The 27,934-nt window shown below is 39.1% G+C and overlaps 2 protein-coding genes across 4 annotated transcripts in view; one reads left to right on the top strand and one right to left on the bottom strand.

The window, feature by feature from the left end:
• Positions 1-297: 297 nt before the first annotated feature.
• On the bottom strand, positions 298-16,926 carry wacb (WW domain containing adaptor with coiled-coil b). 3 transcript variants are annotated; one of them, XM_036556322.1, is made up of 13 exons: positions 16,670-16,926; positions 16,379-16,412; positions 14,203-14,389; positions 13,151-13,239; positions 8,765-8,880; positions 8,564-8,679; positions 7,134-7,379; positions 5,722-5,844; positions 4,383-4,531; positions 4,034-4,134; positions 3,475-3,640; positions 3,255-3,382; positions 298-1,575 (listed from the first exon to the last, which is right to left on the bottom strand). In XM_036556322.1, the coding sequence occupies exons 1-13, from the start codon at positions 16,708-16,710 to the stop codon at positions 1,506-1,508; spliced, it is 1,566 nt and encodes a 521-aa protein (XP_036412215.1). In that variant the 5' UTR covers positions 16,711-16,926; the 3' UTR covers positions 298-1,505. The 3 variants fall into 3 exon arrangements, with proteins under 3 accessions (XP_036412215.1, XP_036412216.1, XP_036412217.1); XM_036556323.1 differs by having other exon boundaries at positions 8,570-8,679; XM_036556324.1 differs by lacking the exon at positions 5,722-5,844.
• The window catches only part of LOC118797095 (MAGUK p55 subfamily member 7), a 72,256-nt gene continuing 60,608 nt past the window's right edge, over positions 16,287-27,934 (top strand). The window contains exons 1-3 of the mRNA XM_036556321.1: positions 16,287-16,381; positions 21,030-21,143; positions 24,019-24,137. Of these exons, the coding sequence (XP_036412214.1) occupies positions 21,116-21,143; positions 24,019-24,137 (147 nt within the window). The 5' untranslated portion in view covers positions 16,287-16,381; positions 21,030-21,115. The remainder of the gene's footprint in view (positions 16,382-21,029; positions 21,144-24,018; positions 24,138-27,934) is intronic.

Below are 27,934 nucleotides of genomic sequence, written 5' to 3'. Positions count from 1 at the left end.
AGAACGAAGCATTTCACACCAAACCACTCTGAATGACTATTTACATCTCAACCATTTCACTGTGTAGAATTTTTCAGTGGAGTTCCCCTTTAATAGGAATAAAAATGCTTTAACTTGTGTAAAACTACATAAATCATTACATGTTAATTTAACCAGTGTCAATTATCCTAATGAAAACATTTATCTGCTGATCTCATTTATACACACACTTATGAAGTCAAAATATCAAAACTAACAATGTCTGGTGAATTACCAATTCAAAAAATCAGTGCTGGGAATTATGCAGTGAAACATCACTTAGTAGATATTTTTTAATTCATATATCCTTTAAGAAATATACAAAGCTAGACACTGTTCCAAGTCCTTTCTGCTCAGACGGCACTCCAGCTAGAGTACTGTTTGGCAGGCTTTCTGATGCCAAACCCCTCAGTGGAGGCACAGCGAGGTTTAACATAACCTCACCAAGCACTTACAACCTCTAAGTTGTATGCAGAACAATAAGACAGATGAACAAAAACAGTTAATAATCAAGGCAGTTAGTGCAAATGGTGAAAGAATCTTGAAACGTTTAGCAACCAGCTGAGTGGTGGTGGTGGCGGCTCTCAGGGTATTTTCGCCCTGTACTCAAAGGGTGGTGTTTGTATACAGATGTTTGGTACTCTAGAACCAGTCATTACGTAAGCAACCACATGAAAGGAATGAAAATGTCTGCGTTCAGATGGCCAACTGAACAAGTAACTAAGAAAAAAAAAATGGTGAGAAAATGAGGCAATTCAATTAGACTGCTCACATCATGACGAGTAACAGAGAGTGGTCATAGGAAAGTCTTTTAGCAGGGTCAGAAAGCAGACAGCCAGGATCCTTTCTGATCCAATAAACAGCTTTGTTTATTTAGGAGAGAGACAGCCAGTCTACTTCTCCACTATGAACGCACACTCAGGATTCCTTTGCGAAACAGTCAGATTGTTGGAAAATCCTAAATGATTCTAGCTTGTGAGTGAAGCCAAAGTGACAGAACCTTCTAGTGAATCAACACGTTGCTCAGGCCTCTCGGGCCAAACCCTGACTGACAGTTCATTTGCCCTTTTCCTTCAGTCATTTCATTTAGCTTAAATGGATACTGGGTCCAAACATACAAACCTTTCTGTTAGACTCTTCTCTTTAGCCAGAAACTCTACCGTGTGCCCTATTAATCTGTCAGTGTTGATGGTGTTTATGAGAAATGAATGGTAACTGCTTTCATGATAGAGAAGTGTATGTACATCAAGGATATTCGAATGAAACTACGATCTCAGGGCTTTAGGTAGCAGAGACAGCATGACCCTTGTTAAGCTTTTTTTTTTTTTGGTTCCCCTGCCTGGGAGAAATCCCAGTCCTGTTAAAGGGCGGGGGGACAGTCCAGCCTATAGGGCCACAGCATCTCACGAGTATTCAGACCAAGAGCAGAGAAAAGGCAGCCAGCTGCTGGGTTCCTTCTGACGGGAAAGCACTGACGTCCCAGCTTCTCAGACCATGAAGGAATTCTGATTCTTTAGTTTCTCTAGTTCCTTGATCTGTTGTCTCAGGAAGAGTACCCTGCAGGGAGAAAGTTTTCATTTAGAATATTGCCTTTGCAGTGAATCAAGTAAGTAAGCAAATAAGGAAATTTTTGAATATCAAATTAAATGCCTGATACCTTTCTAAGATCTCAACAAAGACAAGAAAATACAATTTCCGCCCCTCAAAAATCACAACTGTCTAAAGCTAACAAATTAAATTACAGATCTTAAATATTTTCCATCTACTTCAGGACTTCTTCAGAAACTGCAGCAACATTGCATTATGGTTGTTACCATCGATGAAATTGGTTACTGACTTAAGATTATTTTTACAATTAATTGAGTAATCAGAGAAAAAAAAACACTAAAAAAATTGATTTAACAAAAATCATATATAGCCATTCAAAGATTGTAAAGTATTTCACTGTAAAAAGAAACAAGAAAGCCATTGAAAACTAATACTATGTGGGGAAAAAAAATGCTTAGAAATGTCTGTCGTGCCCTGATAATGTAAGAGACCACTAGGATAATTGAAAACATATTGTTGTCATGCAAATTAAATCACTGCCAATTTACTGCAAAGACAACCTTTAATCAATTAATTTTTTTAATAATCAAGTTTAATCAAGTAATCATGACAGCATATGCAGGGTTCATACACCATTTTTAACCAACCAAATTCCAAGACTTTTTATGACTTATCAAGTACCAAAAACAAAAATATCCAGGATTAAAGGTTAGGTTCTCCAGTACTGAATATCCAAAGCAAAACAATATGAATCTAAAAAACATTGATGATTTTAAATTAATAACAGCTTGGAAAGGCCGACAGAGACGTCTATGCTATCAACATAAGGCTACAAAGGGCTGGCAGAGGATGGTAACATTTAACATTGCGTATTAACGTCACCAATTAAGAGACTGATGGTGGTGCTGAACCGATAGCAGTACCCCTGAGCAAACAGGAGCTCCCACCACCCACAGCTGTAGTAGTGGCTCACAAAATGGTCAGAAATAATTCTCAGCAGAACTCATGACTTTGCTTTTTTCCCCCCCTCTTAATATGGCTTTTAAATGCAGACTCACCAATACTTCCAATATCAAATTTCTTCAGTTCATGTAATAATGGCATCCCACCATATGTTTATTTTTCCTTGTTGAAGCCAGTCCTTATAACTTTTTGCCAGCCATCGCATGTTAAACTGATATAACTGTGCTTGATATTTGCTCTACGATACTAGCTAAAAAGACCATCTAGCCTAAAGCAAAGGACATGATGCACATGCTACTTGATTCCACACGTAAGAAAACAGTCATGTGAAAGTTTGACACTAAAGCACCCATCACAAAAAAAGCTTGTCCCCTGAAACAGAATCTGTGAGGATCCGCAGCAGGAAAAAAAAACAAGTTCCTCGGCGGATTGAGCGGAGCCTGTGAAAACCACATCCTGCCGTGAGATATAATGCCGTTTTGAGCAGTGCACGCTATGCCACCTGAACGCAGCCTTATGCCACTATCAAAGTTTGTGAGTTTATATCATGAAATAAAAATTATTAAAGAAATCCATGGTCATATTTTACATGACTTTAAAGAATGTTTTTCTATCTTATTTTCCGAGGACAATTCAGTACTGGATTTTAGCATGTTAATTTTCCTATGACATTCCAGGTTTTCCAGGACCTTATAAACCCCAGTATTAATGTTTAGAAAAGTTACCTTTGCTCTCTCAGCGTAGCCTGTATCTCACACACTCGCACTAAGGAGCGAAGTTTCTTCAGCTCTGTGCAGATCTCCGACATGTTGATGCTACCCATGTTATGGAACTCCTCGCGTAATCTTGAAGCCTGAGTGACAGAGGAAGGACACAAGCATTTCAGGGCCATTGTATATCCTTTGTCTGACCAGAAAATTGACTGAAAAACTAACAGGGCCTCACCTGCTTCTCTATGTGATCCGTAGGCCAGCTTTGGACATGTCTGATGAGATTCTCATTGAAGTGCAGTGCCAGAGAAGGAGTGAAGGTGGTTGGAGGGCATGCAGAGGCGCTGCTAACATTGGTCACCAGGCAGCCGTTTGGCCCTGAAGTTGGAGGTCCTTGGCTACTGTAAGGAAAGTGACCAAGAAGTGATATGAGTGCAAAATTCTGTATAAACAGTTTGTTGCAGCAAAGCATCTGAATCACATTGAACAGAAAAGAAACAGATTGCAATACCACAATGACCCATTAGATGGAGCCACAATACAACAAACTATCAGGCAAGTATTTTTCGGTCCACTCAACATACAGTGAAAAAATGTACAGAATAACACTTATAAAGGTCAGCCTGAGGTCAGGAAAAAAGCAAACTTTTGCAAGGCTTTTCAGGTGTTTAAAAGCTGAATAATATTGTTAAAAACACATTGCTCTGTCAGGTTTGAATTATGGAAACCAAAAGTACAGATGTTTTCATAATCTATTAACACATTTAAAAAGCTTTGAAGTGTAAGAGCATTACTTTTGCCTTTGAAGCCGTGGGTCCTCGAGTTCAGCCACTTTGTCCGTGTTGCCAGACGAGTGCTGGAGAGCTGACCCTGATTTCATCACCGACTCGCTAACCTGAAAGAAGAAAGACCCTTTGTTTCTGTCTTAAACAGACACTCCACCCAGCAAGTTGATGTTTTGAAACTGCTGACAGCAACAAGATATCCAGAGTTGAGAAACTAGAATAGGATCATTTAAAAATAACAGCTCATGTCACAGATTGAGTAAATGACACTTGACATGTTATGAAAAAAGGTTTTACATGTTAAAACAACAAAATAAAAGTAATGGTGAGTAGTGTCAGGTTTGTGCCTGGTGTTTACTTTAGGTTGAGCAGGCATTGATCCAGCACTGTGCAGGGGCTTCTGGGTGACTGTGTTGGTCTGAGGCGTGCTGACTCTGGGCGACACGTAGGACCTTGGCGATGAAGCATCTGGTGTTACTGACATAGGCGACTGTCCAGACTGTTGAGCTGAGGATTAGAAACAGAAATCAATTACAAATAATAGAATTAGAAACAATGAATCACGGGAATAATAGTGCCATGGAACAAATAAGCGTTTTGAAAATAGTGTAGGAAAAAATACTGAAAGGCTAGCTGCAGATCCACTCTGGTTTTGATAGAGCTTTCATGTAGAACAAACACATCTACAGAGGTGCAAGCAATTAGAGCTGCAAAATATGGACAAACATACCGTATATCAATTGTACTATTTAAAAGGACCCATAATCGTACAATTTTCCTGTACTCTATTTTCGTCCCCCAAGGTCTACTTATGACATTAAATGCATAGTATGTACCAAATACAGTCATAATTTGTACTTGAGCTTTTCCAACTTGCCTTTAGCTTTTAGAATTAAATGGGCTGTATGTCACTGTGCCTTTAAGACTGATGTAAATGAACTCTACTGATTGGTTGTCCTGTATTGTGCCTCATTTCCAAAGCAGTCTAGGCTGAAACACTCCTAATAGCAGCTTAAACTGCTGATTAAACTGCTTAAACGGCTGTAGACTGAATAAATGAATATATCGCTGCTGTTGAAACAAAACCTTGTATCTCCATTTCTTACATTTTTCAGTTTTTGACATAATTTGAAAATATCTGTTGCCCTTTACAATGTGTGTAATATTTATTATTAATGGACCAAAGGAAATGGCCCAAAAGAAATGGCCCAAAATGAGTTGGGATAAAGTCTGGTTACACTGACTTCCATTAAAAGTTAAGAATGTTTTTTCCTTCATCTGTAAAGTTACCTCTCTAGAGATACAAGGTTTTGTTCCAACAGCAGTGATATGTACGTGTGTTGATTATCATTTAAAACAGAAGCTTTTTCTGCAGCTTAACTTCCATATATGAATTGTGAACAGCACAATTTAAAACTTAACAGCATTTACATACATCAAACATTTCCATTTAAAAAAAAAAAAAGCAAAGAAATTTAGTGTTTAGTGTTGGCATGTTACGATGAGACATCAGTGGACATTTGTGATCTGGTTAATTGGTTAGGAATAGGTGGCTGTGTGTTTATACAGGTCAAACAAAACTTAATATCTGCATGCACTACACATTAAGATGCTGCAGTTTTGCCATGTGCTTTTGGATGGGCAATTCTGTTACATGATGTATGAACTGTCCAGAGTGACCAGAACTGTGGGCATACCTTGAGTGGACAACTGAGCAGCTTGGGAAAGCAGAGTAGTGATGTTGAAAGCAGACGGTCCAGCAGTGAGAATTTTATGAAGCATAGACTGTAAGGAAGCTTGGGTGACAGCAGCTGTAAGGACTTGGAGAGGGAAACACACAAAAGAGAAAGAGAGACACACAAACACAGAGTCAAAGCTGGATTATATACTGAAAGCCATTGCAAAGACAACATAGAGCTCTACTCGAAATATAGTAAGCTGCACACTGTAACTTGTAAGAAATTGAGAATAAAGTGGAGAACTGAAGTGAGAGTGCACAAGATTAAAGTATTATATCAGTATCATGACAAATTACATCACAGTCATTTTCATTAAAAAGGGGTGTTGATAAGTCTTAAAGAGGTGTAGTCTTTGGCTTTGCCCTACTGTCCGGAGATCACAGGTTCTAATTCTGGCAATACTGAGCGTCCAAAAGAGCTTCAGATCTAACCCTTCATGAGTTAAGTGCGTTAAGAGGGAGACTATTACAACTACACAGTACTTCACTGCAGACACTGAGAAAACTCATACAGACATACAGTTCAGAGTAAAAGCTGCACAGGAATGCAAGAATTCATAAAGGTTCACAAGCAGGATGAATCCAGCATACAGTGCATAACGCCATCTACTGGTAGAATGTCAGATATGAATTTAATTTAAGGCCAGCTTTGTACCGCAAAAGACACACATGCTCTTCAGGGTCTAGGAGACAATCTAGTGTGCCTGACCAGGGCTAGAGCATGCATCCTTTGCAAGTCTGTCTCAAGATAAAGTCTGCCTATTGTTGTTCATCCAGAATCAAGTCAAAATCACGCACGCTCTAAATAAGCTTCGCACACCTGCAGTGCACTGTAAAGGGTTAAAACAGCAGAAGTCTCAAGAGCAGCGTGGCACAAAAACGCCAGAAGAAGGAAACAGCTTTGGACGACAGTAGGGCTGTCACTATCAATTATACAATATTTTAATGCCTGAAACTGAAGATAACAAACTATACACTTCAAAAGCCTCCAAAATATATCTTAATAAAATGGTAAACTACAAAACCTAAAGGGAAACTAAAATATAGCCAAAAAAATTGCATTTAAATTCAAGTGTTAATCGGGCTCTTTTTCCTACGATAAAATAGAGCAGCAGGAGATTTTACTTTTTGTTTTATCCTCAAGCAATCTGCCAACCAACTGTTGATAAATAAAGATAAATTTAGTAAAGTAACTTTGGATCAATAATTTTTTTTTTATTGAATAATCACATTTAATACCAATCATGACAGCCCTACACAAAAGTAGGCTTTCACTGGGGAAGTGACAGAAGCGACACGTAATAAAATGGCCACAAGAGATGTGCAGACAACCCCGAGTAAAATGCTGAGATCACTCTTCTGAGCGCTCACCCTCATTGATTTTGGCCATATCCACGTTGGAATTGTTAATCTGCAGGGTAGCCTGTAATGCAGGCAGCAGCTGTCTAAGAAGAGCCGGGTCCTGCAGTAGAGCGGAGGCGTGAGACTGGAGAGCTGGGGACACTGTGGTAGAAGTGGATGAAGTGGAAGCGCCTGAGGCATGCAAACCACCAGAAGCACTGGAGGACGCCTGGGAGAAGCCGGAATGCACCGAAGGCTTGTCAGACGGAGTGGGCTCTAAAGATGGAGCAGAGATTCCTCTTAATTTCTTCACATAAGAAAAACATGGTTTGTGCTTAAGAAGCACTGTTTTACACACTAGGGCTAGACAAAATACTAGTATTGTGATTAGATTGTGAGATGCCTTGCGATATATTTAAAAACTCATCTGGAACTGTGGACAGGATGCTCAAAGTAGACTACGGCTACACGATATGGATATAAAACGCTGTGTTTGATAAAGCTGGATATCGTGATGAGTAAGCGATAAACTGTAAGTAAAACAGTATGTCTTTGAATAAGGCTAAGCTCAGACTGCAGGCAAATCAGACTTGTATCTTAAACCACATCTTTTGAGATGACTCATTTCCAAGTGATAAGATCGGATTTGTGCGTCCAGACATTACCAATCTATCTACATGGGTTTCTTTGGTAACAACGCAGGCAACTACACAGCAACGCTGTTGACATGGCAGTTCATGAATCCCGGCACTTCAGTCACTCTAGACTTGACATCGTCGCTGTTTGTCATGTGTGTGACACAAATACAAAATACAAAAATCTGAGTGTCCAGAGCGTCCAGACTGAAAATCAATCTGGCTACAATCTGGGTATGTCAAAACTGAGATGCAGGGCTGGCAGTCTGAATAAGGCCCAAGTGTACAGATTAAAGAGGAAAATATAGAGAAATTAAAGATAAATCTCTCCTTTAAATAAATTTCTCTCCTTTAAAAACACAAGATCAGTCCAATTCACTCTTGCACAAATAGCAAAATTAAAACTATACAGCTACTTAGATTAATTATGCAAGCACATTAATTATGCAAACAGATTTTTCACAAAAAATGTATATTTAATTTCTCAAAAGCTCCTTATGATGATGCAGGTTTGTTGTGACAGTAGTCATTACGGCTTCATACGCTTTGCACACAACACTAGGATCAGGAAGCACAGAGCTATAATGATACAAATATATATATATATATATATATATATATATATATATATATATATATATATATATATATATATATATATATACACATATAAAGTGAGAGGTTAGATGGCTCATTCACAACTTTCAGCAATACCAGCATTTCAAAAGCCAATACTGTGATAATTAATATACATTTCACTTTTTCAATTACTCTTTCATTTAGTACTGCTAAAATATCACAAGGGCTTACACTTCCTGTACTTACTCATACCGGTGACGGCACTGGCAGTTGCGGCCTGCATGGCCTCTTGTCTGTAGTCTCTATCTTTGGGAAAATTGTTGACCACAACAGCCTTAGACGCTTCCTTCTGTCGCTGTTCCCTACACAGAGAGAAAAAGTTCTGATCAGTCCAGTGTTACAGTTTGCTGGTGTGAATTTCTGTAACATATGACACATGGGACTCACCTCTCCAGCCACTCCTTGGGCTTCTCCCACTGAGACACCTCCGTTCTGCAGTTGTAATAGTACTTCTTCCCCGAAGAGCTGATGTGCTCAGACCAGTCATCAGCTGGCTCACGGGGCTGAAAAGGAAACAAGGAAATAAGCATAACGCATGTAAACCAAGACCACAAAGAGAGAGTATTTGACATAATGCCATAAAAACAGGAATAAAGCCATTTGGTCAGCAGCTGCATGCCCAGAAATCAAATCTCACGCATATCAAGTTTACATTACATGCATTACAACTGACTTTTATCAAGAGCAGGGGAAAAACACAACGGGAGTAACTGAACACTAAAGAAAACAACCTGCACAACATGCAAATATGATGCAGGACGACAAAATGTGTGGTAAGCACAGAACACAACACATTGAACTGTCAGGATGTTGCTGTGGGTGAAAGTGTCAGAAGAAGACAACTTTTGGTGAAAGATGCAACCAGCTATGACATTTTTAAGACTGACTGTTTCACCAAAAACAGCCCAGCAGTAAGAATTTTATGAAGCCCACAAACCTTGTTTGTATTGTACTGGGGACCTTCCAGGCCAAAGTGCTGTGGAGATTAGCGTTTACCCTCATCTAATGCTCTGAATTCAGTTCATGAAGGCCTTGCTAATTAGCTGATGAGCTGAATCAGGTGTGTTTAATGAGGCAGCACGCTGAAGTCTGCAGAGTTTTGGCCCGCGAGGACTGGAGCCTGACACATGTGGTTTAAACAGTGGAGTACACCATAATACTGCACTCTTTAGTCAGTGAGCTAACTAGTTCAATTTAGGCCACTGCAGAATAGCACCCAAAATACTGTGAAATTAGCTCACTCTATCATTATGATTTCAATTAATCAGTTTTAATTAATCAGTTAAAAGCTGTAGTGTTTTATATAAATTACTTTATTTAAAACGTTCATCTTCCAAATCAGTGGTTTTCAACCTGTGGTCCGCGGCCCCCCCAACAGCCGTGGTGGTACTTTCCAGGGGGCCGTTGGCCATTAGGTTTTTTTTTGTTTAACTGCAAAATTTGTTTAATTTAACATTTAATTAAACGTTATGTTAAAACCGACAAATATTGTTGACTGTTTGTAAAAATAATTTATATCAAGCTCACTGATTGTTCTGGCAAACTGCTAGCAAGTATGCTTACAGTATACAGTGCAAGTCAATGTAGGATGTTCCACTTTTCAATCGTACTGGGACTCATCAATTATGGATAAACGTTTAAAAGGGTCTTTCAAAGAGAAAAAGATCCCGAGGCTGGGCCATCTACAAGTGAAGCACCACCGTATCTCAGAAGAGAAAGAAGAAAACCAGAAAACACTAAGCAGCGCTCAAAACAACGAAAACACAGCAGTGAGTGCCTAGTGCCGGGCTTCACATTCATGAGAACTGAAACCAAGTAACTGCCACCCTGTGCTCTTTGCTCACAGGGCTTTTCAAATGAAGCTTTGAAATGCAACACTTTACACGTCACTTGCCTATTAAACATAGTGAATGTGTATAAACCTGTTAAACTGAGCCAGAACTCTGTTTGCAACTTTCCTCTTTAGCCTCTTTTACCAGCATTCAGTAGCTGCCAAACAACATCAGCTGTTATTAAGGGAGTCAGAAATATGGATCTGATCGGTGGAATCTTCTTGCGGACCGCGTAAGCTCACATTTTCTGAAAAATCAAGTATTCAGTGACCTCAAATGCTCATCCCTTCAACCAAAAGTCCAGTTTCAGTTTGGTAAATTAAAACAGAGCTGGCTGAAAAGCAGACAACGACTTGATTAGGGATGTGCATTCCAGCTAATTTTGATATTTGTGTATCTGGAAGAGTTAATGAACGGATATCTGGGTAACCACAGGGAAGGATGGCCGAAGGCTTACTCTTTTAGTGTTACGAGGCTAAAAATCAGTAGCACAAATATTTTGCAGCAAGCAGAGGAAGATGTTTAAAAACATGTTCTACTATTAAAAAAAAAAGCTGAGGCAAATCGGTAGTTTTCATATTGAATGAGCAGCTAAAAGTACAGCTAACTAGTACGACACTGGATGCTGATGAGGACTTATAGCTCTACATAATGTATATGCTCCTCAGTGGACAATGGGCCAACATGTTAAGTTTGTTAGGGAAATACACACCGACTGTCCACTTCATTTGGTACACCTCCTTGTTTCTACACTCACTGTATATTTTATCAGCTCCACTTACCATATAGGAGCACTTTCTAGTTCTACAATTACAGACTGTAGTCTGTTTGTTAGCTCCCTTTCACCCTGCTCTTCAAATGGTCAGGACCCCTACAGGACCACCACAGAGCAGGTACTATTTGGGTGGTGGATCATTCTCAGCACTGCAGTAACACTGACGTGGTGGTGGTGTGTTAGTGTGTGTTGCACTGGTCTGAGTGGATCAGACACAGCAGTGCTGCTGGAGTTTTTAAACACCTCAGTGTCACTGCTGGACTGAGAATAGCCCACCAACCAAAAATATCTAGCCAACAGCGTCCTGTGGGCAGCATCCTGTGACCACTGATGAAGGACTAGAGGATGACCAACACAAACTGTGCAGCAACAGATGAGATCGTCTCTGACTTTATACCTACAAGGTGGACCAACAAGTCAGATGTGTAATTGAGTGGACAGTGAGTGGACACAGTTTAAAACTCCAGCAATACTGCTCTGTGGTGGTCTTGACCATTGTAGAACCAGTGTGTGTGAATGGGGGCTAACAAAGTATGCTCAGAAACAGATGGACTACATTCTGTAATTGTAGAACTACAAAGTGCACCTATGAGGCAACTGATAAAATGGACAACAGCTCTTTTCCACTGTAGAGCCAAGCGGTTCTCAGGGCCATACTGTGCCGTTCAACACTGGTGCAGACTTATGAGACCGATTACGGTTTCATTTTCCATCTGCTGTGCCACTAAATGAAAACCAGAATATACTGAGGAAGACAACATGAGTGGCTTACTGTTAACATCCTAATACCTACACACACACCCAATACAAAAGACGTTAGATTCTATCTGTTACTCCAACACCAGTCACTCGATACTGTGCTCTCAGATTCTTTATCCTCTGAACGGGTGTTCTTTGAAAATCAGTTAATGAAACCAAGCCTGTGATGCAGTGGGTTGCACCTGTAGCCAGTTAACTACATTACTAATGCTACCTAGAAGCACCCAAACAATTCTTTTTCTTAATCTTTTTGCCACTTCAACACCAGACATTCAAATTTGTGCTACCAGACATGAGTCTTTATCCTTTAAACAGGTGTTTTTAGCATCGGTTCACTGGATTCGAGCCTGTACTGCAGTGGTAGGCACCGTATTAGCTTAGCCCAGCAGGCTACGGCTCAGAACGCTGCAGACCAAAAAGTCGACTTTACTCTCGCTGTTATAAGCTTTTATGGTCTATACTTGTGATAGCAGAGCACAAGTTAGTCGAATCAAATCTGTACTGGGGTGTTTGCATCTCAATAACTAAGCTAGCTAGGAGAGAGGAGCCAGCTAGCATTAGCTAAGAGGCTACAGCTCCAAACACCACAGAACAGGTTTAATTTAGGCTTTTTTGCCCCTCTAACACCAGCCGCTCGACTAGTTGGTCTCAATCTGTGGTGAGCAGCAATGGCAGCATGCTAGCTAAGCTAATGCTAGCCAGCTACTCCATCCTGGTTAGCAGCACTGTTTAACATTCAGAAATTGTTAGATAAAGCTTTGACATTTATTCAGTGGTGAATTAAAAATTATGCACTGCTTTCATTTATGTGGCATCCATGTGACCAAACTGAACTAAAAACGTAGACACACATACATTTAAAACCAAAACAAAAAATCCTGTTAAAATACAGAAGTAGCATTTTATTCAATTGTAACTGTTACCTGAATAGTAATTTCAGTAATCAACTACTGGCACCTCAAACAGTTAACCGAGTATTCGACTACCCATGCACATGTCTAGACATTATGATTTTCACTCTGGGCTACAGTTTTAGCATCTCAGTTTCCATTCTGAGCTACTGCATATTTTCAGTGTATTAAACAAACAGAACAGTTTTACAAAATTTACTGAAATCCATCTTTTTATATGATGTTAAAGTGGCAAGTTTCCACATTCCTGACTCATATACGACCCTGTACTGCAGTCCCTATTACCTCTATTTCTTCACGTGATGGAATGTTACATGGGAAGCGTAAGTGTTATCAAGCCAACTAACCTACATGATTCATCGGCAACTACTTCTTATTATCAACGTTATTGCTTTGATCAGTTTGTTGTTGCAGCTCTACCAAAATTCAGACACTTAGAACATACAGGGTACCCTGCATTACAAAAAAAAATGAAAGATGATAGCAGCACGCTTACCATTTCAGAACATTTGCTAGGAAGGGAGTGAGAGTTGGCACTGTGATGGGCATGATTGAGCGAGTTCTCTTGTGGCGAAGAGCTGGTGCCTAAAAAACAAAGATGTAACATTCAAACACAACCTCACAGGTCTAATATCACTATAACAAGTGCATATTTCATATGAATGTTTTACATGCTGCACTGCTGGTTTACAGGCCAGTATGGAGACATGTTTCACAGCGCAAACTGTGGAAACAGTGGTCTCATGATAGGGTGAGCCTTATTTTCCAATGACCTACCAGTTCGGGCTAATGATATACAACACCAAAAAGCTGAAGTTCCTGACTTTTTCCAGTGTTGTACCCAATTTTTCCACTGACCAAAGAACATATTAAGCTTCATCACAAGCTGTCACAGCAGTAAGGCTTTCTGCCTTCCTTTCTAAGCCTCTGTTTGTTCCGGAGTGAAACCACCTAATCATATGAATCCCGAGGGAACAGTCAGTCAGTTGAGAACAACAAGATACTATCAATAAATATAACACTGACAGTAATCAGTGAAGTGTTACAGGTACAGAGCACAACACTATACCCTTGCTTGAGGCCGCACAACTGTATCTCCTACAGGAAGTAGACAGACACAGGGGATCCCAGAGATGAGGTTGTCAGAATATGTATGTTTATGGAGAACCTGATCAGCTGCTTATAGGTTAATTCTGAACTGTGCTAATTTGTTCAGAGCACATGAAACAAAACTGTTATCATGACTGACTGATCAAATTTATTATTTCCAACAGATTTGCTCAATACGGAATAGTGCAATGGAGTAAAAACCTTTTAGTAAACGATTTGTTAAAGACACTACTGGCAAACCCTAAACAGGAGTTCCCTTCCACCGAATGCTCGGAAAGACAACAGTGCAAACGGATAGCAATGCCAAAGAAACTACTGCATGTCCCTGCAAACAGACTGAGCCTTCTGGGCACTACTGCAAAACGAGACACACAAGGGATTTAAAACGACAAAAAAAACAGCTGAAAATTGCTTGATATTCTTCTTGTTTGAACTTACTGCTCTCCTTAGGTCGATGTATGTGGAGTGCTCTTGCATGGCCGTGCCCAGAGCCATCACTCTGCTTGCTGTCAGGACTATCCGACCGGCGCAGCATTTTAGCTGGTGGAGTTTGGTCTGATGAGTTGTGGACCTTTTCATGACGGTGGTCATTTGCAGAATGACTCTTAGACTGGTATTTGAAGGTCTGCAAAAGAAATGATAAGAGAACGTGGACTTGGTGGTGGTGACAGGAGATTGAGAGAGAAGCCTAAACCAATACTTTTATGAAAAAAAAATAAAATAAAATAAATCAATAAAAAAAAACAATTACCAGTGGCTACAAAACAAAGTAAAAATAAATAAATAAATAAATTAATAAATAAAAATACAAAAAAAAAAAAAACTCTTCTGCCAACTGTAAGGGAACTTTTTAGAACAAGTATTCATAGGCACTGAAACTGAAATCTGCTAGGCTCTATTCTTTCTTTTGGAATTTTTGGGTCTAAAAAAGTGAGAACAGTTCAGGAGCCGTCACCAAAAAAACAGAACAAACTTCAGCTCAAAAAGGGAATTAGGAACTAAATGTAAATGGTATAGAGAAGCTAAGTAACAAACAGATCTCCTTCCTCACAAAAACACTTTAATGAGTTACAATTTGAAAACATTAACAAGAAGAAAAACTCCTTGTATCTACACTCATTGTCCATTTGATCAGCTCCACTTACCATATAGGTGCGCTTTGTAGTTCTACAATTACAGACTGTAGTCCATCTGTTTCTCTGCATACTTTGTTAGCCCCCTTTTACCCTGTTCTTCAGTGGTCAGGATCTCCACAGAACCACCACAGAGCAGGTGTTATTTGGGTAGTGGATCATTCTCAGCACTGCAGTGACACTGACGTTGTCGTGGCGTGTTTGTGTGTGTTGCACCGGTACGAGGGGGCCAAACACAGCAGTGCTGCTGGAGTTCTTACAACACCTCAGTGTCACTGCTGGACTGAGAACAGTCCACCAAAATCTCCAGAAATATCCAGCTGACAGGTCCCGTGACCACTGATGAAGGACTAGAGGATGACCCACACAAACTGTGCAGCAACAGATGAGCTACAGTCTCTGACTTTACATCTACAAGGTGGACCAACAAGCTATGAGTGTCTAACAGAGTGGACAGTGAGTGGACACAGTGTCTAAAACTCCAGCAGCACTGCCGTTTTTGATCCACTCAGACCAGCACAACACACACTAACACACCACCACCACATCAGTGTCACTGCAGCTCTGAGAATGATCCACCACCCAAATAGTACCTGCTCTGTGAGGGTCCATGGGGGTCCCGACTATTGAAGAGGGTGAAAGGGGGCTAACAAAGTATGCAGAGCAACAGATGCACTACAGTCTGTAATTGTAGAACTAGAAAGTGCACCTATATAGTAAGTGGAGCTGATAAAATGGACAATGAGCGTAGAAACAAGGAGTAGCTTTTAATGTTATGGCTGATTGGTGTAATTATATACATGCATCTGAGAAAAAATAAGTCGTTTCTCACCATTTACAAACCCTTGAATCATCTTTAACGACATAGCCAAGGGCAATGAACAGTCAGAATTTACGACTGACCTCATTACACTACATGTTAATATGGGAAAAGCCTTTGAACACGTAAAATAAATGAACTGCTTAACGAATGAATGTTGACCTGTAGTCGGTCTGAGGTCTGCTTAATTTGGCCAGTTGTCTTTACCTGACAACCAGCTAGGTAGTTGCTTTTGCCTAAATATTCTCTCAATAGAGTGCAAATATATCAGTATTGCATTTAAATGTGTTAAACTGAGTAAAAAGCAGATACATCTCCTCACGAATGCTGCTCCTCCAGGCCCGCAGTCTCTGTCTGCAAACCTGGCCAGCTAAGCTGCGTACGGACGTTGTGCGAGCCGGTCTGCTGGCTAACATGGTCTTAAATATGAAACTGAAACCTACGTATACGTACACCACTAAAAGTACATCACCTAAAGATTATATTTAACCTGTCTAGACCAGGTCCTACCCATCTAATCTAGGAAACCAGGCAGGCCTGAATCTCGCTAGTTAGCTTAGCCGGCTAAACACTTCAGTTGCCGGTTAATACAACTAAAACCCATTCGCTGGCAGCTAGCTAAAGGTTGGGCTGTTTAATTTCTGAGTGGGACTATCTGTACCTGGTAAGACTGATAATCCCTTCGGTCACTGCACCTGTAAGAGAAAGGAAGAAAAGTTAGTGATGCAGCGGGTCGCTAACTTAGCCAGTTAGCTCGTTAACTTTTATTTGTGAGCTTGGACGCGAAGCTAATGCTAAGCTAAGCTAGCGCTAGCTTTCAGACGAAAGTGACAGAACCGCCGCTCGCTGTCTGCATGTGAAACGAGACCGAATCCTGAGTTTAGTTACTGTAAAAGCTGAAATGAGGTGTTAAAATGTTCAAAATGGGGTAGAAAGTGTCTGTTTTTTTTACCCATCAGCGAGTCTCGGTTGTTTCCGCGCGTACATTACCATTAACGCTTCTGCTGCGGATGTGGACGCTCGCCCGACACTGAGAAAGAAAATAATAATGAAAAAATAAAGTGCACTACGCTTCTCGCCCGTTTTATCCGCAGCCTCAATAAACTGAACAAAGTTATTAAGATTTGCAATGCTGTTTTTTGCTGTTTGCGCTTTGCTATTCTGGGGCTGAAAGCTGCCGGTCCATCCCTCCGGGGGTTCAGAGTGGCGCCCCCTAAAACAGGTTGGACAAATTTCACTTTCATTCATACAACTGTGGCAAACTGTTTTAGATGTTGGCTTGATTTAGATAAACGACAATAATCAGCTAATAAAATGTACGGAACCCACATGATGACATGGTGATTTTTTTTTTTTAATAAGGCATGGCCACGCATTACTATTTTGAGACCACGTGTTAAGTTTCTCATAAATCGTGGCCTCAATATATTAATTTGTGGCCTCAATATAGTAAATTGTACGGAGCCCCGCTGGTGACATCCTGTATAAATAAAAATAATGCGTGGCCACGACTTAGTAAGGCGTGGAAATGAGATGATTAAGTCATGGCCACGACTTAGTAAAGCGTGGAACGAGATCCTAATGCGTGGCCACGACTTGGTAAGCCATGATCTTGTTCCCACGCTTCACTAAGTCATAAGGCGTGGCCACTCATTATTTTTGTTTATACAGGATGTCACCAGCGGGGCTCCGTAAAAATTGTGGCCTCAGTATGATAATTTCAGGCCTCAATATATTAATTTGTGGCCTCAATATAGTAAACTGTGGCCTCAATATAGCGATTTGTGGCCTTAATATAATAATTTGTGGCCACGCCTTATTAAAAACATAATCATCATGTTACCTTAAGGGCTCTGTAAAAATGTTATTATTATTACTGAAAAAACTGAAAAGTAAAAATGATGTGGAATTCTCAGGTTTTTTAGTACATAAGGATTCAGCACTCGTTAGAAATGATTCAAGGCTTTTCACAATTCATTTATTAGAAGGAACAACATTATTAGAAGTATGAGATAAATCTTAACATATAGGTACATCATTTTTCACAGTTTAATTTTGAATGACATTTCAAAATTATAAAATAATATAGTATAATTTGTTTAAATTTTATATTTTATGAGTGAAAATGTGTCATGAATTAAATAAATCAATAAAAATGTACAAGTAGAAAGTTTTATTTTTACACATAAGAAGTAAATTGGATTTTCACAAACAATTTCAACAGCTTTGCATAATAAGGACAGATCTCTACACCTTCGGATGTACACGTTTATTCAGTTTCCATGTGCTTAAGTGAAATTTTAATGAATTTGTACTTGAGTATTTTGAAATTACAATCCTTGTATTTTTTACTTAAGTACATATTTATGGGAAACCAAAACTCATTAAACTCACCTGACTCAACTCTTCAGCTAATAAGCAAGGCTTTTTTGAGTTGAACTGAGTTTAGTGCTAGAAGAGGGGAAACACTGATCTCTGCAGAGCTGTGGCCTGAAAGGAACCCAGTATGACCCAGCTAATTATCAAAGTCCTTCTGAAACTGATTCAGGCCTGTTAGAACATGAAAAACATGAACCTGTGCAGAGCAGAAGGACCACAGCTGGGGAAAAAACAGGCTATCCAAACATCTCACTAAAATACTCTGTCTTTTAAAAGAATGATTTGGCAAAAAAAATCACATTTGTAAATGTAGCCAGCAACTAGTGCTAATGTAGTAATGAACGTAATGGAAATGTACACTCTACCCATTTGCATTGTGCACACTTGATGCCTGAATCATCACAAAGTTAATAAAAGTTATCTCACATAGACTTGCTTATGTGGTTTTGTGACACTGACATACTATTATGTAATAGTGTTAAAAACAAAATTAGCCATTTTTAAAAGTCACTGAACTTTAGAAATCATTGAACGGATGGGAAGGGTTGGAAAATCTGGCATGGCATGCTGCATGTACATCACTGATGTTTATTGATGTTGCTCATGGTGTATTTGCTGGGGATGGAAACAGGGACCACGTGCTCTGCTCTGTCATTGAACATTTCTGCTAGCCCGGTGCATTTGGGTCAGTATTGATAATCGTCTTGGTGATAACACAGCTGCAAACAGTTTCATACTTTACTGGACTGTGCTTTGGTGAGTCTTTTACCATATTTTCTGATTTTCATCTCTGATTTTAGAAGTAGACCTTAGGCAAGTAGAGGAAGAACTTGTCTTTGTAATTAGATCTTAGAATTAGTGTCGGCCTATTGATTAGGCAGCCTAAATGTGCCATTATATGTCATTGCACTATTCTTGGTATAATATGTAAAAGTATGTATACTTTGCTATTAAAAGATTGATTTGGTGCAGATGAAGTTCATTTACAGCATGAAGTTATATAGCTAATATAATATGCTATAAAACGCCGGAATACTTCAGTCATTGTGCACTAAAGAAATCAAACCATTGTATTCTTAATTAGTGATTTTATTATTGTGCAATTATGAAAATCAAAGCATAATTAGAGAAAATAGAATACAAATTTGAGCAGCTCTTTTACAAGTAAAAAGTTGGTGAACCTTTCCTCTAATCTCTGCATAGGATTACATGTTTTCTCCACTAGGTGGCAGTACATGCCTTGTCATAAAAAAGCAAGAGCAAAAATACTACATCACTACTAAAAGTGCATTCAATAGTATAGCTTGTATAATATAGAAATCCTCTTTTTACTTATTCAGCTATTCAAATATGGCATGCGTTGTTTGCAATAAAAAAGAGAGTTGAGTATTTCTTCTACAGAGCCCCTCTGTAATCTTGTAATATTTTCATATACGTTTTTTTTTAATGAGTGTTCAACACTAAACCACAGAAATGCTGAAATACAGGCAGCTGATTTTGGATCTTATTATACAATATTATTATATATTATATAAACAATATAAAATACTTTCGAAGTTTTCAAAAATGAGACAATATTTAAACAGCTATTAACCACTTAAAATCCCAGTTGATTTACATACTAAGGCTTATAATTCAGTGACTACAGGGATTTCAGTGCAAACTGGTTGAGCTATTCTTAGATTATAGAAGTGTGTCATAAAACTTTGAGCCCACCATAAGGGGTTATTATACTCGTAGTGGCTGTGCAAGTATAGCCTAAATGTAGAAAACATGTCCAAAACCGCATACTAACACACTAAATATTCAAAATAAAACACTACTATTAGCAGTATTCATTAGTCTGATCTGTATAGTGTATATATAAAACAGTATAGTATGTGATGTGAATGTGTTTCCTTCTTGTATTTCAGGTTTCCTTTACAGTGACTGTTTATTTCAGCATCATACTAAGGACTAATCTAAGGATTTTGCTCTGCAAATATTTATGTATATTATCATGTTGTGAGCTGATCCTGGATTAGCTATCTTGATCTGAGTCATCTGATTGGTTTAAATGACCTCTGCTATTAACTGTTATGAGAGGAGAGCATTACAAAATTAAAGGGGTAGCTTTAACCACCACTCATTTTAACTGTATTGTAAACTACATACATACATACATACATACATCTTCTAAACCGCTTATCCTTCTGGGTCGTGGTGGGGTGCTGGAGCCTATCCCAGCTGTCATTGGGCGGAAGGCAGGATACCTGTATTGTATCCTGTATTGTAAACTGTACATCTAAATGTTTGTAGATACCTGCTCATCCAACGTTTGTTCCAAAATCATGAGTATTAATAGAGAATTTGTTCTACTGTTCTGGGAAAGCTTTACACTGGATGTTGGGACATTGCTGTGAGGATTTGATTGCATTCAGCCACAAGAGCATTAGAGAGGTTCAGGTATTGATGTTGGGTGATTACTTCTGCATCACAAGTGCCACTCCAACCCTCCATCACTTCCCAGCTCAATGCTGTGGGGGTTTACACCCCTCTAGTCGATGCTTGGCCTTAGGCATGGTGACTCATCGTGGCTCATGTGTGGCTGCTCCAGATCATCTCACTTTATCACCAATGTTTTCCATTAATGTGTGCACACTTTTGGACATAGGATCAGTTCCCCGGAGAGGGATTAAGCCTAGTCCTGGATTCCACAGCATTCTGAATGGAGATTCTCCATTGAAATGTCCAATCCTCATCTGGGAAAGTGACCCATGGTGTATGTAGGACATAAGATACACAAATAAGTGTGGTTTTCCAGGCATGAATTAGTCCTAATCTTGGACTAAATTTCGGTGTCTAAGGAAAACTTGCATCAAAAATACCTTTAGGCTGCAAAATAGGCACCTGGTTGAAACCAGGCCTAAATGTGCGTCTAATTTTTCACTCAGGAAGCCCTACCCGTGTGATCTGGGCCTGAGCTCTGAGACTGAAACCTCCTGTGGCCTCATCAGCTGTGTTTTTACTCAGTGAAGATATGCTGTGCCCATCTGCTAATCCTGGGAGTAAGTATTAGCTCAGGCCTGAGCGGATTCTGAATGAAGAGTTGTAGTGTGAATGTTTTGTCTGGAGATTTTGTTAGAGATCTGTCTTTCTGCAGTGTCTAGTTCCAACCACAATCTGCTACACCTTTTCCATCTAATTCACTTCTTCAAAAGTTCTTGATAGCCTGGATCACATGCATTAGTGTCGGGTAAGATGGAACAGCATTTCCACCTTACAAAACTCTGGTTTATTGGCTCTGAGTGTTAAGTTTTAAAGGCACACTGTAAATTAGAACATGACATGATTACAAATATGCTGATGATTTCTGAAATCATATTTTTTCAGATTTACAAGTTCTTTACCACTATCAACATTGCATATAACAACTTGGAAGACGTGTGTAGGTTCACTGGTGGTTTTTGAATAGTAAATAAAATGGCTATATTTGTATTATTGACATTGCAACCTCTGTTTCCTATCACACCACCACTTAAAGAAATATTAATAAGTTTCTCAACAGTGCATCATCAAACCACTCTGGATGGCTTTGTGTATTTCGATGAATTAGTTATCCTGAAAATTTGAAAAAACAAAAAAAAGGTGGAATTCTCCATGAAACATCAAGCCTATCATGTGTGGTTGGTGCTGCTCCTGAAAGCTCCTGATACTTGTGTTGATTTGTGCACCAAAAATGATCAAAATGAATTTTTCCGTAAACATTTTCCAGCCTCTTTTTATTCCCTAGAAGTGAATAGGTTGCCTTTGTTACTGCATATTTAAGACAGATGAAATGTAAATGACTTCTGTTGTGATTGGCTGCCCTGTACTGTGTCTCATTCAAAGAGCAATCTGGTGAACTGCATAGACAGATATGCTACATGCCATCACAAAAACAACAAATTCAGCATGGGCTGTATTTGGAGCACACTTTCCATGTATGGATTAGAAAGTGAATGGTACGTTTTGAAACTTTAACAATGTTGCATAACTGTTTTATTAAAAAAAAAAAGAGAGAGAGAAAACTGTTTTCCATGATATTAGCCCTTTAAGACAGTCATGGAGAAGTTGAACAGGTGGACCGCAGCTGGGTTGAGCTAAGCATGACCACGCATGATATAGTTCTGCACAAGGGAGTAAGAAATAGCTTCGTTGTAGGGAGTTAACCAGGTTCATCAAACACTTCAGTAACTGAAACTATAAATCTAGCTCACTAGATTCTATGTAAGCAGCCATGATCGCACACCTGGGCTGTCAGAACCATACCCATTGTACAAATCTCTCCATGGGTGCGACCTGTTTATCTGACACAGCTTTACCAGGGAAGTTAATGGGGAGGTTTGTTAAGTTTGGAAGCTCTGTGGCCGTCTGGCTGGTTTGTTGTCCCGTGGAGAGTTCCCCTGCAGAGTTCCTCCTGGTTCTACTAATGCGGCAGCTCTGGTACCCTTCTCCTCAAATTAAGTTTAATAATCCAGTCTGTAAAAAAATTGGCAGCCGCACGCCAGCGTACATAATCATTTTTTATTTTGCGCTTTGAACAATCCCCTCATGGGTTGAGATAATGAAGACCAGTCCAATTTTCCCTTGCCTCAGCGAATGCGCCATATGCTCCTGGAATTGTAAAGCTTTCTAAAAGGTGGTGACAGGCGTTCAGGACGCTTCCTCTGCTTCTGTCACTTCAGTGAGGATGAATAGTGAGAGGGATAAAAACATAATTTTTGGCTCTGAGGCACTGTTTGGGTAGTATAGTTTCATATAAAACCATTAGAGGGTGCTGTTTGAAAGATCTTGTTGGGACAGTGCTTGAATGTTACCAGAAAGTCTGTGTGTGTGTGTGTGTGTGTGTGTGTTTGTGTGTGTGTTAATTCAAGGACCAAATGTCCCTACAGTAGGAAGGAAAACATGAACATTATGTGGGGACATTTTTCTGGTACCTCTGAGACGTGTTTTTTTTTAAAGGGAAAGCAAGGAACAACCTAATACATTTTAGTTTTTGCCTAATAATTTTAGGCCTATTTGAGCAAGATTAATACTTTTTTTTTATACAAGCAACCTACACATCTGTGCTACAAATGAAAGTGTAAATTTTGTTTCCAGAACCTACTGCTTGTGAACAATTCAGCCAAAAGTGGACTGCGTGCAAACGTTAAAACTAATAGGAGGAGTATTTTGTAACAGGCTGGGAGGATAGTTGTAACAGTCGCTAAAAAGTCTGTTTTCCAACCCAAATACATAAAAATATCCGCATCGAAAGAAATAGGATTTGTGTAAAAGAGGCTGTGTCAAATGTGGGAAATTTATTTTTAACCACAAAGTAGAAGAGCAAATATCAGTGCATGATAAAATTTAAATATATTTTATTTTCATCAGTAGCTTTTTTGAATAATCTGTGTATATGAGCATACAAAAATCGACTGAGATGGATTTTTCTCAGTATTTAGGCTTAGATTTAACACGATTTAGAACTATCCCTGCCATGTAGAGGCTGTACTTTAGCCTGACTAGCTCTGTGAGTTATTTACATACTTCAAAACTGCTACTACAGCTTCCAAAAGGGCCATAGGTGTGAATTTTATACACACAAATATATAATCAAAAAAGTTACTTTTATGGTACAAAAACTTCAGAGTGGATCTGGAGAAATGCTTGTAAGATTTCTGTGAAAATTAACAGATAATATTGCTAGGGGGATATGAGTAGATGACCAAAAGTACACTCCAACTACAAAAAAAATCCATGTTACATTTTATCCCATGTACTGGTGTTCAGATGCTGGCATGGCATAGTATTTAGGTACAATGAAAAAGCTCCATAGACAAAAACCCATAAGGATATTAACACAAGTGTTAGTGTGTTTGTGTATTGAATGCCTGTCTCATTTCCTTTGCCTTTCTCTAGGTGCATGTAGGCTGCTAGTCACTCTACTGTATGGACTGGAGTCTTATATGGATGCTACAGAGGACAGCAGCTTTCTACAAGACATGCTTATGGGCAATAGTCTACATGTGCTCATCAAGGTTATAATCTTATATTGTCAACCATAGCACTCTCTATGGTATTGTCTGCATATTAGTTCATATTAGCGGCTGTAAATATGGAAATATTTATTGTTGTTATGTCACATTATGTCACAATGTGCTTTTCTGAGCATACTGTGGACAACATCAGTACTTAAATAACACTGACCAAATTCATTACATAGACAGCATAATATCTCTTTAATTGGATTTAATAGAGAACAGTATGTGAAATGGTGAATCAAAAGCATTTTATGAGTATATATTATGAGTTTATTTTGAGGTTATTTTTTAAATTGTGGCTGTTTTGCTGGTGCATTTTGTCTGTTCCAACTTTTCAAACCTCAGTAAAACTAAATATTCTGGTGCATATTATGATATTGTGTGTCATGAAAATGATCACAGATGTAGCTTATTTGGAAATAGTATTCTCAGTCACACTTTATTTTGATGGTTCCCATTATCTTATATAAGTGTTTCCATTATCTTATTTAAAAAAAAACTCAGCAGATAATCAGAAGTATTAAGGTTAGGTGTTGGGTAATGGTTAAGTTTAGGGTTATCACATATTGCTATTGAATAGGGTTGTGATCCATTAATATGAGTATTAATAGATCTATTAGCAGATAATATATATTTAGCTGAATTAGTAAAATGCAAATTCTCATTCAAATTCAAAGAATCTTATTACCAGCAGGAAGGCACTTGTTGTGTATCTGGTATAATCCAGCATTTACTCTCTCTGTCATTCATGCACACAGTTTCTTAATGCAGGGGACTGCAAAAACAGAGAGACAGCTTTCTGCCAGTAACAGTGGAGGGTAAAAAGTTCCTAAAATACTGCAGCTAGCGCACACCCAGTAGCATCATCTGCTGGCAGACGCCTCTAATGAGTCCAACACATGCTGTCTGCGACTCTGAGAAAGAAGGCTGGATGTGATAAAAACTCAAATTAAAGCTCAGCTGGGCTGTTGAGAGCAATGTTCAGTCAGATACCTGTAGCCTGTGAGTTTCATGCTTTGGATAGAAGTTGTTTTTTCCACATCTTAGTCAAGTTAATGAAGTTAAGGGTGGGTGATATGGCATCAATATAATATGAAAATAAGACATTTTCATGATACATGATATGTATAACATTATTACTTTTTTTTGAACGAATTGGAATATCAAAATACACCAAAAAAAACAGTATCGTCGCATTACAAAAAAGATGTTTAAGAAGAATAATACAACCCCATTTCCAAAAAAGTTGGGACGCTGTGCAGAATGTAAATAAAAATAGAATGCAATGATATGCAAATCATGTAAACCATATTTTTAAAGGAAAATACTACAAAGACAACATATCAAATGTTGAAACTGAGAAATTTAATTGTTTTTTTGAAAAAATATATGCCCATTTTGAATTTTATGCCAACAACACATTCCCAAAATGTTGAGACGGGGGCATGTTTACCACTAATGCTCCCCTATACCATCATGAATACTGGCTTTTGAACTGTGTGCTGATAACAAGTTGAGTGGTCTTTAGCCCAGAGGACACAGTGTCCATGATTTCCAAAAAGAATTTCAAATTTTGATTTGTCGGACCACAGGACACTTTTCCACATTCCCTTTTAAAGTCCATTTCAAATGAGCGCAGGCCCAGAGAAGGTGGCAGCATTTCTGGATCCTGTTTATGTACAGTTTCTTCTTTGTGTTTTAGAGTTTTAACTTGCATTTGTGGTTGCAGCGATGAACTGTTTTCACAGACAGTGGTTTTCAGAAATGTTCCTGAGCCCACCCAGTGATTTCCACAACAGAATCATGTCTGTTTTTTATTGCAGTGCAGCCTGAGTGCCCAAAGACCATTGCCAGCAAATGCTGGTTTTTGGCCTTGTCCCTTGCATACAGAGATTTCTCCAGATTCTCTGAATCTTTTAATATTATTATGTACCGTAGGTGATGAAAAGCAAAATTTCTTCACTGTTTCACATTGAGAAATGGTATTCTTGAGTTGTTGCACTATTTGATCGTGCAGTCATTCACAGAGTGGTAAACCAGACTCTGCCTCTCTGAAATGCTTTTTTATAACCAATCATGTTACTAACTTGTTGTCAATCAACCACCAGGTGTTTTCTTTAGCGTTACACAACATTACCAGCCGTTCCAATTTTTTTGGAATGTGTTGTTGGCATCAAATTCAAAATGGGCATACATTTTTCGAAAACAATACAATTTCTCAGTTTCCACATTTGTTGTCTTTGTACTATTTTCAATTAAATATAGGGTTTAAATGATTTGCCCACTATTGCATTTTGTTTCTATTTACATTTTCCACAGCTTCCCAAATTTTTTGGAAATGGGGATTGTAAATTAATAAATTAAAAGACAATGTGAAAATTATTAGACAGTGGCATATTAGGCTGACAAATGCAGTTTATGCAGTTTGTTGTTTACAGGCTCTGTATAATTGGTCTAAAAGAGCTCTGACCCGCAAAGGCATGGACTCTACAATACCTCGGAAGGTGCCCTGTTCTCTGGACCATAACAAGCCACCGTGGAATTAATTTTTGTTCCAGCACATCCAACAGATGCTCAGTCTGATTGAGATTTGGAGAATTTGGAGGCCAAGGCAACACCTTGAGGTTCCTCAGATCATTTCTGAACAATGTATTCAGTGTGACAGAGTGCATTGTATTAATAAAAGAGGCCACTGCCATTGGGAATACCATTGCCATGAAAGGGTTTACCTTGTCTACAATGATGTTTAGGTAGGTCATGTGTCAAATTGATGTCCACATGAACCCAGGATTTCAAAGCAGAACACCAGAGCATCACATTCCCTCCACCGACTTGTCTTCTTCCCACAGTGCATCCTGGATTGTACACATCCCCAGGTAAACAGCACACACGTACCCGGCCATTCATGTGATGTAAAAGAAAATTGGACTCATCTGGCCACCTCAAGGTCCAGTTCCGATGCTTGTTGCATATCGTAGGTGCTTTGGACAGTGGACAGGGTTTAGCATCAAAGTTCTGTAACTTGGCTATGCTGTCAGTTTGGACCAGGCGAGATAGCCTTCATTGCCCTTGTGCATCAATGAGGCTTGGGTCACCAAAACCCTTACACCCTTACACTCCTCGGACCAGTGTCTGTAGGTACCACTACTGACCAGGAGCACCCCACATACCTTGCTGTTTTGGAGATGCTTTGACCCAGTTGTCTGGCCATAACGATTTCCCCTTTGTCGCTCAGGTTTCAGGCCTGCCCTTTTCTCCTGCTCCAGCGTGTTGACTACAAGAACGGACTGTTTAATTACAATCTAATATATCCCAGACCTTTGTTGTTACAAGACATTCAAAATTATTTGCTTCCTCTGTGAGTGGTCATAATGCTATGCCTTATTGGTGTATTTTATTGAAAATAGGCCTACAGAGACAATAAAATATATATTTAGTTCCTGGAAAAGCTCTGTATGGTGATGCAGGTTTGTTGTGACGGTAGTCATTACTGCTTCACACATTGTACACACCGCATTGTGAGAAAAGTTATCACGTTAATGTGCTTTTACAGGCCACCAGTAAGGTTAGAGAGTTTTCAGTTATGTATGTGTGTTTACTTTGTAATCAGCTGAATAGCAGAGTAGTTAAGTTGCCTGCTCTGCATGCAAGGTTCTGCAAGGTCCGACTCCCCACTTGTGAGCACACCAGTGCGCTAATATGAGGCATGCTACATCCCCAGTCTCATTATGTCACTCTAGCACTGCACGTGTAATGTAATTTGATATGTTCTGTTGCCGCAACTGCTAACACTG

The sequence above is a fragment of the Colossoma macropomum genome, unplaced genomic scaffold (genome assembly GCF_904425465.1).
Source record: "Colossoma macropomum unplaced genomic scaffold, Colossoma_macropomum, whole genome shotgun sequence".
Classification (NCBI taxonomy): Eukaryota; Metazoa; Chordata; class Actinopteri; order Characiformes; family Serrasalmidae; genus Colossoma; species Colossoma macropomum.
Note: the sequence above shows the minus strand (reverse complement) of the source record. Positions and strands in the feature narration are given on the sequence as shown.